Source organism: Lithobates pipiens, unplaced genomic scaffold (genome assembly GCF_037356315.1).
Source record: "Lithobates pipiens isolate NorthernLeopardFrog02 unplaced genomic scaffold, aLitPip1_a1.2 Scaffold_27, whole genome shotgun sequence".
In the NCBI taxonomy this organism is placed as follows: domain Eukaryota; kingdom Metazoa; phylum Chordata; class Amphibia; order Anura; family Ranidae; genus Lithobates; species Lithobates pipiens.
This window is the reverse complement of record NW_027507788.1, coordinates 210,397,103-210,411,095: the sequence shown is the minus strand read 5'-3', so window position 1 is coordinate 210,411,095 and position 13,993 is coordinate 210,397,103. Positions and strand designations below refer to the sequence as shown.

The window sequence follows — 13,993 nt, the reverse complement described above, 5'->3', positions numbered from 1 at the left end:
AGGGGGGCGTGGCCTGGCATGTGACATCACTGATCGTCTTTCCCTATAACAGGGAACAGACGATCGGTGACAGCCACAGTAGGAAGCACGGGGAGAGGTTTGTTTACACAGACCTCTCCTCGTTCTTCAGCTCTGTGACCCCGATCGCGGGACACCAGCGGCGATCGGGTCCGCTGGTCCCACGGCCAGGTTCACGGAGCTCAGGACCGGGCACTTAAAGAGCCACGTACCGGTACGTGATTGTGCCCAGCTGTGCCATTCTGCCGACGTTTATGTGCAGGAGGCGGTCCTTAATAAGTTAAGTGGTAACTGCGCAGTCATACAATGATATATGCAACAGTGTTAATTCTGTAGACTAAAATGACTAAAACATTTTAGTCGACGAAATTAATATTATTTTAGTCAACTAAAATACGACTAAAACTAAAATGACATTTTAGTCAAAAGACTAAAATGGGACTAAAACTAAAATGGCATTTTAGTCAAAAGACTGAGACTAAAACTAAACTGAAATTTGACTTCAAAATGAACACTGGTCTGCAGTGCATGTTCATACCGCAATGTAATAATAAATAACATATTCGATTTTCTCCCTCCAGCAGTATATAATGAGTTTGCAAATTGTAGAAAATTGTTAACGAAGGCATTAAAATTTAATTACACCCATTCGATTTTAGACAACTAAAATTAGTTTTAGTCGACTAAAATGTACTGGAGATTTAGTCGACTGAATACGACTAAAACTAAAATGCAATTTTAGTCCTAAGAGTAATGCCGCGTACACACGATCGGAATTATGGTCGGAAAAAGCTCTGATGGTTTTCCCGACGGAATTCCGCTCAAGCTGTCTTGCCTGCACACGGTCACACCAAATTCCGACCGTCACGAACGCGGTGACATACAACAATACGACGAGCCGAGAAAAAAAATCAAGTTCAATGCTTCCGAGCATGCGTCCAATTGTTTCCGAGCATGCTTAGGAATTCTGCGCATCGGAATTGCCACAGACGGTCGGAATTTCCGATAGAAACTTTTTCCGTCAGAAAAATTGAGAACATGCTCTCAAATTTTTGCTGGTCGGGAATTCGGCCAGCTAAATTCCGATGGAGCGTACACACGGTCGCATTTTCCGATGAAAAGCTCTCATCGTTCTTTTGGTGGCCGAAAATTCCGAACGTGTGTACGCGGCATAAGACTAAAACTAAATCGAAATTTGCTCTGTGGTTTTTATTTTTTGCGCTATAAACAAAAAAAAGAGCGACAATTTTGAAAAAAACAAACATTTTGCTCTAATAAATTTCCCCCAAAAATATATAAAAAAATGTTTTTTTTCCTCAGTTTAGGCCGATACGTATTCTTCTACATATTTTTGGATAAAAAAAAAGCGCAATAAGCGTATATTGATTGGTTTGCGCAAAAGTTATAGCGTCTACAATATAGGGGATAGTTTTTGGCATTTTTATAATATAATATATTATATATTATTATTATTATTATTATTATATAATATTTTTATATTTTTTACTAGTAATGGCGGCGATCTGCGATTTTTATTGTGACTGCAGAATGGGGAAATGCTTGTTTACATTAGCATCTCTCCGTTCTTCCACCCCGTGAGAAGATTGCGGGAATCCCTTCGGCGATCGAGTCCGCGGGACCCGCGACCCGACTCACGGAGGTCCCGGACCGGCGGCGGGAAATTTAAAGGGACGTACCTGTACGCCCATTTGCTTGTCCGTGACATTCTGCCGAAATACATCGTCGTGCGCTGGTCGAGAATCGGTTAAACACAGGGCTCTGTACTATGATTCGCTAAGCTGATCAGCAGGTCCCGGACATAAATCATTGGCTGGGACCTGCTGATCGGCTTGTCCTGTCCTGAATCACAGCACAGCCAAGGCAAGCCTGTGTGTGCGCCCCCTATCTTGATGATACTGTACACATGTACACTATCCAGATGGTTACAGTTCAGGGGCGGACTGACAACTCATGGGGCCCCGGGCAATAGGAGATTATGGTGCCACACAGTATACACAAACACACACACACAGTATACAATCACACAGTATACACAGACATGTTTCTATTGGCTGAGAAGGTACTGGAGAGGTGGGGCAGCTATAATCTCAGGATTTTTAGACCAAAAGGATGTCGCTAAGGGAGATTTCAGAGACAGATGTAAAAAAAAAAAAAACCACAGATTTTTACATACTGTCCCTGGTTTTACTGAGGCTGGCAACCCTGATGGGGCCCCCTAGTGGCATGGGGCACTCAGGCAGTGCCCGAGTGGCCCAATGGTCAGTCCGCCCCTGTTACAGTTATTATTTTATTCTGTGGCAACAACCTGTTGACTGTTTTATTCTTTCTCCAGAGCTTTTCGGATCAGCGAGCTGAAGAGAGAGGTCTGCGATCGGCTCACGGTCCTGGAACGACGGGTTGAAGGTGAGATATTTGTACTCTTTACTGGAAATATATTTGGGCTTGTGTCAGTTGGCTGAATGCCATACCTTAATATGCATGTTCAATCAGTTTGAAACCCTCCTTAGGCTGGCCATACATGGGTCCAATTTCGAAAAAGATCAGATGTGGCCACCATTGATTTTCGAAAAAATTTGACCAACCAAGCCTTCAATTTCGCCTCATGTTGCCGCAGAAAATAATTTTTTCGTGGCTGGGATTATTTTTTTCCTTGCGGGAATTTTCTTTTCTTGCGCATTTCCTTTTTCGATTACATTTCTCGCACGGTTCTCCGATCACTGATTGGAAAATCGAATTTCAAACATGCCCGATTACTTAAATTCGATAGCCGCAAGTACAGTGCCTTGCAAAAGTATTCACCCCCCTTGGCATTTTTCGTGTTTTGTGGCCTCGCAACCTGGAATTAACATGGATTGTTTGAGGATTTACATCATTTAATTTACAGAACACGCCCACAACTTTGAAGATTTTTTTTTATTGTGAAGCAAACAACAAATGGGACAAAATAACAGAAAACAGTCAATGTGCATAACTATTCACCCCCCTAAAGTCAATACTTTGTAGAGCCACCTTTTGCGGCTATCACAGCTCCAAGTCGCTTTGGATAAGTCTCTATGAGCTTGCCACATCTTACCACTGGGATTTTTGCCCATTTCTCCTTGCAAAACTTCTCCAGCTCCTTCAAGTTGGATGGTTTGCGCTTGTGAACAGCAATCTTTAAGTCTGACCACAGATTTTATATTGGATTGAGGTCTGGGCTTTGACGAGGGCATTCCAACACATTTACATGTTTCCCTTTAAACCACTCAAGTGTTGCTTTAGCAGTGTGTTTGGGGTCATTGTCCTTCTGGAAGGTGAACCTGCGTCCTAGCCTCAAATCACACACAGAGTGCTACAGGTTTTGCTCAAGAATATCCCTGTATTTAGCACCATCCACCTTTCCCTCAACTCTGACCAGTTTTCCAGTCCCGACTGCTGAAAAACATCCCCACAGCATGATGCTGCCATCACTATGTTTCACAGTGGATGGTGCTCTTTGGGTGATGTGTTGTGTTGGGTTTGCGCCAGACATAGCGTTTTCTTTGATGGACAAAAAGTTCAATTTTAGTCTCATCAGACCAGAGCACCTTCCTCCATACATCAGAGCAGAGCACCTTCCTCCATACATCAGAGCAGAGTACCTTCCTCCATACATCAGACCAGAGCACCTTCCTCCATACATCAGACCAGAGCACCTTCCTCCATACATCAGACCAGAGCACCTTCCTCCATACATCAGACCAGATCACCTTCCTCCATACATCAGACCAGAGCACCTTCCTCCATACATCAGACCAGATCACCTTCCTCCATACATCAGAGCAGAGTACCTTCCTCTATACATCAGACCAGAGCACCTTCCTCCATACATCAGACCAGATCACCTTCCTCCATACATCAGACCAGATCACCTTCCTCCATACATCAGACCAGAGCACCTTCCTCCATACATCAGAGCAGAGCACCTTCCTCCATACATCAGAGCAGAGTACCTTCCTCCATACATCAGACCAGAGAACCTTCCTCCATACATCAGACCAGAGCACCTTCCTCCATACATCAGACCAGAGCACCTTCCTCCATACATCAGACCAGAGCTCCTTCCTCCATACATCAGACCAGAGCTCCTTCCTCCATACATCAGACCAGAGCACCTTCCTTCATACATCAGACCAGAGCACCTTCCTCCATACATCAGACCAGAGAACCTTCCTCCATACATCAGAGCAGATCACCTTCCTCCATACATCAGAGCAGAGCACCTTCCTCCATACATCAGACCAGAGCACCTTCCTCCATACATCAGACCAGAGCTCCTTCCTCCATACATCAGACCAGAGCACCTTCCTCCATACATCAGACCAGAGAACCTTCCTCCATACATCAGAGCAGATCACCTTCCTCCATACATCAGAGCAGAGCACCTTCCTCCATACATCAGACCAGAGCACCTTCCTCCATACATCAGAGCAGAGCACCTTCCTCCATACATCAGACCAGATCACCTTCCTCCATACATCAGACCAGAGCACCTTCCTCCATACATCAGACCAGAGCACCTTCCTCCATACATCAGACCAGAGCACCTTCCTCCATACATCAGACCAGAGCACCTTCCTCCATACATCAGACCAGATCACCTTCCTCCATACATCAGACCAGATCACCTTCCTCCATACATCAGACCAGAGCACCTTCCTCCATACATCAGAGCAGATCACCTTCCTCCATACATCAGAGCAGAGCACCTTCCTCCATACATCAGAGCAGATCACCTTCCTCCATACATCAGAGCAGAGCACCTTCCTCCATACATCAGAGCAGATCACCTTCCTCCATACATCAGACCAGATCACCTTCCTCTATACATCAGAGCAGAGCACCTTCCTCCATACATCAGAGCAGATCACCTTCCTCCATACATCAGAGCAGAGCACCTTCCTCCATACATCAGAGCAGATCACCTTCCTCCATACATCAGACCAGATCACCTTCCTCTATACATCAGAGCAGAGCACCTTCCTCCATACATCAGACCAGATCACCTTCCTCTATACATCAGACCAGATCACCTTCCTCTATACATCAGACCAGATCACCTTCCTCCATACATCAGACCAGATCACCTTCCTCCATACATCAGACCAGATCACCTTCCTCCATACATCAGACCAGATCACCTTCCTCCATACATCAGACCAGATCACCTTCCTCCATACATCAGACCAGAGCACCTTCCTCCATACATCAGACCAGATCACCTTCCTCCATACATCAGACCAGAGCACCTTCCTCCATACATCAGACCAGAGCACCTTCCTCCATACATCAGACCAGATCACCTTCCTCCATACATCAGACCAGAGCACCTTCTTCCATACATCAGAGCAGAGCACCTTCCTCCATACATTTTGGGAGTCTCCCACATGCCTTTTCGAAAACTCAAAAAATGCTGTTTTGTTTTTTGCTGAAAGTAACGTCTTTCTTCTGGCCACTCTGCCATAAAGCCCAACTCTATGGAGCGTACGGCTTATTGTCGTCCTATGTACAGATACTCCAGTCTCTGCTGTGGAACTCTGCAGCTCCTCCAGGGTTACCTTAGGTCTCTGTGCTGCCCTTTCTGATTAATGCCCTCCTTGCCCAGTCCGTGAGTTTTGGTGTGCAGCCTTCTCTTGGCAGGTTTTCTGTTGTGCCATGTTCTTTCCATTTGGTTATGATAGATTTGGTGGTGCTCCTAGGGATCATCAAAGATTTGGATATTTTTTCTAACCCTTACTTTAATTTTAATTTTTTATTTTGTTTTAACCCTAACCCTGACTTGTACTTCTCAACAACATTGTCCCTTACTTGTTTGGAGAGTTCCTTGGTCTTCATGGCAGTGTTTGGTTAGTGGTGCCTCTTGCTCAGGTGTTGCAGCCTCTGGGGCCTTTCAAAAAGGTGTATATATGTAATGACAGATCATGTGACACTTGGATTGCACACAGGTGGACATCATTTCACTAATTATGTGACTTCTGAAGGTAATTGGTGGCACCGGAGCTTTTTATGGGCTTCATGACAACTGGGGGTGAATACATACGCACATGTCAATTATCATTTTTTTATTTCTGAAAAATAGTTTTATGTATATATTTTTCTCATTTTACTTCACCAACTTAGACTATTGTGTTCTGATCCATTACATATAATTCAGATAAAAAACAACAACATTGAACTAAAGGCTGTAATGTAACAAAATAGGTAAAAAGCCAAGGGGGCTGAATACTTTTGCAAGGCACTGTAAATTGGCTGTTGCTGCAGCCCACTAATGGTGGGAAATTTGAACGAAAAATTCTTAGATAAGATTTAAAAAAATAGATTTAGTTCCATCGAAGGTCTTTCACAAGTGCATGTGATCTGAAATTGATCTTCTTCTGACCTCCAGTTGACTTCCTTCAAAGCATTTGCGTTCCCATTGACATTGTGCATACATCAAAGTGTGATAGTTTTGACTCTTTATTGTTTGAAAGCAATAGGGGAGATTTACTAAGACTGAGGAACACAGAATCAGGTGCAGCTGTGCATAGTAAACAATCAGGGTTGCCAACCTCCTGCAGAATTTTTTTACTGACACAACATGGAAAAGTTACTGACGGAGCACATTTTTTACTGATAACCTAAAAAAAAAAAAGGCAGAATTCCTATTAAAAACAAAGACAATCGATATGTATGTAGCAAAGTCCCAGGCCCCCAGATGCCTAATGGTGACCTCAAGAGTTAGGGAGAGCTGACGTCCTTTGTAGAGTGGGTTACCAGGCATGGTGGGAGTAATGCAAGATGAACTGGTGGGCGCCAGTCACTTTTTGAATGCAAACAAGAGATTTATTGTCTCTTAACAAGAACTGTGGGAGCGCGGGTTAAGGCCAGGACACCCTTAGGTAGATGCAATGTTAAAGACTCAAAGACACTATAGGTAGACAGCTATACAGGGAAAGGCCTCCAGCTGGATGCCACGTCTGTATAGGTAGGGCTGCTGTCTGCTATGGCACTGAACTTGTAACAGTCACTAAAGGTAGTTGTACATAACTCTTGGTAACATAGAACAGTCCGTTTCTTATCTCCAAGTATCCCACTGTAGGTCTTCAAGGTCTCTCACTAGACTTCCCAGTCGTCACCAGATCTCCTGAGCTCTTCCACAGCTATCCCGCTGTTTACTCCTCAAGTGTCACCCCCGCTAACCTGCTGGGTTTCTGGTTGGGCACTCGCCAAAGTTTTCCCACTTCTCCTCCGTCCCAGGCTGTTGAGAAGACTGCTCTGTTACTTGCTCAAGCTTACTCAATGTAGTCTCCGGTAACAAGGTGGATGGTCCCTTAGTGGCGACAGCTTCCCCTTTACCCCCAACCACAACTGGTTCCCCCATCCGGCTGAGCCTTCACGACTCGGTTGGACGCCAATCTTGTAGTCCCAACCCTACGCTGCTTCTCCTACTCCTGGATAGGCCTGAGGCAGCCTAGCAGCCAGGTGTCCCCGGGATAGGCCTCAGGCTTCTGACCTAGCAGCCCGGGACTACATAACACACGTCCACCCAGACAGCCATCCAGGTAGCACAGAACCCTCGATCACCTGACTCCACCCAAATAAATAGGCTCTCTCAGCAGGCTAAGGGACTAAAGAAACCCCTACCTATTGGCTGGGACACCCCATCCATTCTTGATCTGTCCTTGCTATGCCCATGTTGATCTAATGTCACCAGCCACAATGCCACCTAGTGACAGAAGAGGAAAGTGCAGCAATTCCAGAATTAGGGGAAAGTCAGTGGATCTCCAAACAATTAGCAAGGGCAATTACTACCTGGCAAACTAAATTTGTTAGCAACCCTGCCTAAACACCAGGGTGCTACATGTAAACAGTATAAACACGATACGGAAACACTGACAATACCCATAACAAGTAATTTGATTGGTTTACACATAAAAAGCCAATACAGCTAACCTCACGGATCTATCGATATCTCAATTAAATATTTCTCGCAGAAAAAAATGAAGCCAATGATCAAATGGGAGATAGATACGGGTCTCACTTTCACACCTCTTGAGTGGGAAGAGATGTTGGAAAACATGTTAAAAAATATGAGATCGCTATTCGTGAGACTGCAATTAAGTTTCGCACCAGATGGTATTTGACACCTACAAAGCTCCACTCCCTTTACCCTACAGCGTCTCCCCATTGTTTTCGTGGCTGCCCAGATTTAGGCTCTTTTATCCTTATTTTTTTGGAGTTGGAAACACCTTCAACCTATTTGGCAACAAGCAGCCACGAGAGCATCCTCCATAGCAGGGTCGCCATATAACATTAACATTGCGAATGTGTCTCTTCTTTACCTCCATCCCAGATGTTTCCAACTTCCCATTCCATGTGCAAGATTGATTCGCACACTTTTTGTGGCCATTCACTGGGTGACTGCACTAAATTGGCGCTCCTCCTCCATTTTCTGGTCACAGGTGTTGGCCAGGATGGAGATGATCAAATTATTGGAGCAAATCCACCATACTTTGTACGACACCATGCATCGGTTTGACAAGAAATGGGAACACTGGGATACCCCTTTTTTGTAACCCTTCTTATGATTCTGTGTATTAGGTAACGGACAAGTACTGGTTCTGATGATCTATTTCTCTACTAAGCTTTTATTACGATTATATCCATTATTTATCTCACTTTATTGTTCTCCTATTCCGTTTTTCACTAAAATTTATGTAAAGATAACAGATTTCCCGTATCCAGTTCCACTTTCTGTAGAACATGTCTATGTTGGAGTTTTCCTATTTAATGTCGATAAATCTGTCTGCCATAATCTGTATACAACTTGATCTTCCAATAGAAACGTTTGTAATAAAATAGTCAATACACCATGACAAATTATCAGCCCTGATATTTACAAATGGTTGTAAAAATCAAAACTGTCCATAAATTTTCTGACGGTTGGCAACCCTGTGACCAATTTGCTTCTAACTTCAGCTTGTTCAATTAAGCTTTGACAATAAAACCTGGTTACTATGAAATGCTGCTCCGGATTCTGTTCACCAGTTTAGTAAATCCCCCTCAATGTGTCACCATGTGGAATTTCCATTTATGCTACTACTTCATACAACTGTTCCTCTAGTGACACATAGACTATATTGTCAAAAGTATTGGGACACCTGCCTTTATACTTACATGAACTTTAATGTCATCCCAGTCTTAGTCCGTAGGGTTCAATATTGAGTTGGCCCACCCTTTGCAGCTGTAACAGCTTTGACTCTTCCGGGAAGGCTGTCCACAAGGTTTAGGAGTGTGTCTATGGGAATGTTTGACCATTCTTCCAGAAGCACATTTGTGAGGTCAGGCACTGATGTTGGAGAAGAAAGCCTGGCTCACAGTCTCTGGTCTAATTTATCCCAAAGGTGTTCTCTTGGGTTGAGGCAAAGTTCCTCCACCCCACATTCGCTCATCTATGCCTTTATGGACCTTGCGTTGGTGCGCAATCATGTTGGTACAGAAAGGGGCCATCCCCAAACTGTTCCCACAAAGTTGGGAGCATGAAATTGTCCAAAATGTCTTGGTATGCTGACACCTCAAGAGTTCCCTTCACTGGAACTAAGGGGCCAAGCCCAACCCCTGAAAAATAATCCCACACCATAATCCCCCCTCCACCAAATGATTTGGACCAGTGCATAAAACAAGGTCCATAAAGACATGGATGAGCGAGTTTGGGGTGGAGGAACTTGACTGTCCTAACCTCAACCTGATAGAACACCTTTTGGATGAATTAGAGGGGAGACTACGAGCCAGGCCTTTTTGTCCAACATCAGTACCAGACCTCACAAATGCGTTTCTGGAAGAATAGTCAAACATTCCCATAGACCAGTGTTTCTCAAATCCAGTCCTCAGGCCCCCCCAACAGGTCATGTTTTCAGGTTTTCCATTATTTTTCACAGGTGATTTGATCAGTTTCACTGCCTTAGCAATTACCACAGCCGTTTCATCTGAGGGAAATCCTGAAAACATGACCTGTTGGGGGGGCCTGAGGACTGGATTTGAGAAATATTCCCATAGACACACTCCTAAACCTTGTGGACGGCCTTCCTAGAAGTGTAGAAGCTATTATAGCTGCAAAGGGTGGGTCAACTCAATATTGAACCCTGTGGACTAAGATTGGGATGCCGATGAAGTTCATGTGCGAGTAAAGGCAGGTGTCCCATTACTTTTGGTAATATAGTATATACGAGCAATAAGTAATGACCTGAAGGAGGCTGCTTTGGCCTAATCATAGTGAGCATCAGACAATGATGTATAGAGACTCTTCTCAGTCCTTCCCTGTTTCGTCTTGGCAGTTGAAGGTCAGAAAGTTCTCAGCATTGACACGTGTAAGAACGAGCTGAGGCAGCTACGGGATGAACTTGAAAAGAGGAACCACAGGTGAGAGGAAGTCTTGTCCTATGAAATACCTAACACTGGAAATTAATGAGACTAGGGCGTGATCTGAAAATGTACATAAAAAGTGTCTTTCCAAACCTCTCATTTTACCTTTTGTAGCCCTTACCTAAATGTCCAGAGGTGTCACTTTCCTTCAACCAATGGTTTAACCCTCTTCACAAAAATAAACTACCCTATACATGTACAGTAGCAAACCTGCAGATGTTTTTGCTGTTTGGTAAACCAGGGTTTCCAGGTGTGTGTGGCCATAGGAGTTCAAAACCGCAGACCTAGTAATTACGCAAATTGTAACTAAAACTTGGATAGTGGTGCTCTGTCCACCTCCCGGCATCTTCCTGCCACTGTATGTGTTGTCTGTTTCAAAAGCCCCCTGGTGCCCAACCTGTGGCCCTTTGGTACATGATGTGTGGCCCTTGGACCTTAGCAGTCTGTAGTGGAAACGTTGATTAGGGTAATAGCATTGATCTCTATTAGCCTCATGTAACACGTTCCCAGTTCCGTACTGTCTTCTGTAGCATATCCCCACCAACAATGTCCTCACTCTCCGACCCTCATCTCCTCTATTAGGTCTGCAGTCTCTGAAAGTCCTCTCAAGCATTACATATACTCAGGGCCGTCTTTAATATTGGTTGGACCCTGGGCAACAAAATTTCTTGGGCCCCCCCCCCCCCAACCATGCAATTTTGCTCTCCACCTGCTCTGAGACATACAATAAATAGCAGCTAGACTTAAAATCAGTTTACTGTATCAGATCAGGCAGCAATTGCAACTGGTTGCCAGTGGTTACAGCACATCATTACTGCTTAATAACTGGTTGCTAGAGGTTACAGCGCACATTACGGCTCACTGATAAGTTGCTAGAGGTTACAGCAAATCATTTCTGCTTGTTAATTGGTTGCTAGTGATTACTGTAAAGTAATACTGCTCACCGATTGGTTGCTAGAGGTGACAGCACATCATCTCCTCACTGCAGGGGAGCATGATACACATATGAATGCCACCTTTATTTACATATCAATGCTGCCAGACGCATCTATTTACTTAGTAATGCTGCCACTATTTACATATGAATGCCGGTTATTACATGTAAACACAGGGTCTAAAGGTGAGTCAGCTGTACACAACAATAGGGCAGAGCTGGGCAGCATTAGTAGCAGCACTTCACCTTGAGATATCGGGACACAGCACAGGACTAAAACTTCAAGGGACAAGGGAATTTATATTGGGATAGTTGGCAAGTATGAGGCAGCTTCTTAGGGCCCTACAACAATGACAGGGCCCAGGGCAGATGCCCCTTTTGCTCTGCCTTAAAGACGGCCCTGCATATACTGAACATTACGTATGGTGCTTTGGTGATGTCAGGGGCCACATTTGTGGCCCCCTTTAGCTCATAAGTTGACAACCACTGAGATAGCCTATTAGGGAAAGAAGAGGGTCACAGACTTGAGCATATAATACACAAATGTAGATGTAATCTTCAGTGAAAATGGTGGCAAAATGGTCAGCATTTTGCAGGATATAGGCTAGAGTTGCCACCTCAACCCTTTAAACCCGAACACCTATGAATCACACGGGTTCTGAGGCTAATTAAATGCAGATGAGGCACCAAGTGGAGCTTAATTACCACCTTAATCAGCCATAGAACCTGTGTAATTAATATGTGTTTGGGTATAAAGGGATGAGGTGGCAACCATAACATAGGCAGATGAAAGGATATGCAAATCTTGACTGTTTCTGTTTATGTGAAGCTTTTCCCGGGCACCCCAAAACTCCTGAAAGGCCAATAAAGAGCCTACTGCAGTGTAAGGGGAGGGAGTTAGGCTTTTTTCCAGGAACAGCTGAGATAGTCATGTGATTTCAGCGCACGTCTCACCTAAAGAAGATCTATCATCATGTTTTGCCCCATGTTGCTTAGTGCTTTCTAACCCTAGTTATGGAGGTCCGACCTGCCCCCCTTCCTCTCCTGCCACGGCAAGAGGAATGCAGGTCCTGGCACGTCCTCCCTCCGTCTGCACTCCTCTTGCCGCTGTTTCTTTGTTTGTGGAAACTATTTAGAGCCAAGACAAGCTGGAGTTATGAATCTCCTTGAAAGTTGCCGCTGGATCGGCCACGGCAGGGGAGGAGGGAGGCAGGTCGGACCTCATAACTATGGTTAGAAAGCACTTAGCAACATGGGACAATGCACTATTTGTGTCACAGGGAATTGCACTATATATGCAGTCCCATTGGACTGGGCTTTTTTTTTTCCGTGGGACCGCATATTTGAGTAACTCCCTTTGTACTGGGAGTGCGCTGCACGCACTCCGTCTCTGTGAATAGATGAGAGAGATACAGGCATACCCCGCTTTACGTATACCAGCAAGTACGGACACATTGACGTCTATGGGAAATCTTGGTCAACTTGGCATGGCACTGCTCCCGGTCTTTAACCATTTCAGCCCCGCAAGATTTTTACCCCCTTAATGGCCAAAGCATTTTTTGCGAAACGGCACTGCGTCGCCTTAACTGACAATTGCGTGGTCCTGCGACGTGGCTCCCAAACAAAAATTGACGTCCTTTTTTTCCCAAAAATAGAGCTTTCTTTTGGTGGTATTTGATCATCTCTGCGGTTTTTATTTTTTGCGCTATAAACAAAAAAAAAGCCATTTTGGGAAAAAAAGCAATATTTTTCACTTTTTGCTATAATAAATATCCCCAATAAATATATAAAAAAACACATTTCTTCCTCACTTTAGGCCAATATATATTCTACTTCATATTTTTGGTATAAAAAAAAAAAATCGCAGTAAGTGTATATTGATTGGTTTGCGCAAAAGTTATAGCGTCTACAAAACAGGGGATAGATTTATGGCATTTTTATTATAATTTTTTTTTTTTGCTACTAATAGCGGTGATCTGAGATTTTTATCTGGACTGCGACATTGCAGCGGACAGATCAGACACTTTTGACACTATTTTGTGACCATTGACATTTATACAGCGATCAGAGCTAAAAATAGCCGCTGATTACTGTATAAATGTCACTGGTAGGGAAGGGGATAACACTAGGGGGCGATCAAGGGGTTAACTGTGTTCCCTCAGTGTGTTCTAATTGTAGGGGGGGGGGGGTGGGCTACCTAGGACATGATAGAGATCGTTGCTCCCGATCACAGGGAGCAGTGGATTCCTGACATGTCACTAGGCAGAACAGAGAAATGCTGTGTTTACAGAACAGTTCCCTGTTCTGCCTCTCCACGCTGCGATCGTGGGCCACCAGCAGACATCAAGTCCACGAGACCGCGGGCACGTTCCCACGGCATGACGGAGGGACGTATGGGTACGACCTTTTGCCCACCCGTGCTATTGTGCCAACGTACATCGTTGTGCACTAGTCGAGAAGTGGTTAATATTGGTGTCTATGGGAAATTTTCACTTAGGGATGTACTCACTTTTGTTGCCAGTGGTTTAGACATTAATGGCTGTGTGTTGAGTTATTTTGAGGGGACGGCAAATTTACACTGTTATACAAGCTGTACACTCA

General features: G+C 44.4%; 1 protein-coding gene across 1 annotated transcript in view; it reads left to right on the top strand.

The window, feature by feature from the left end:
- The window catches only part of PDE9A (phosphodiesterase 9A), an 83,061-nt gene that overhangs the window by 28,143 nt on the left and 40,925 nt on the right, over positions 1–13,993 (top strand). Inside the window, exons 5-6 of the mRNA XM_077456172.1 lie at positions 2,372–2,442; positions 10,371–10,455. Coding sequence (XP_077312298.1) covers positions 2,372–2,442; positions 10,371–10,455 — 156 coding nt within the window. The remainder of the gene's footprint in view (positions 1–2,371; positions 2,443–10,370; positions 10,456–13,993) is intronic.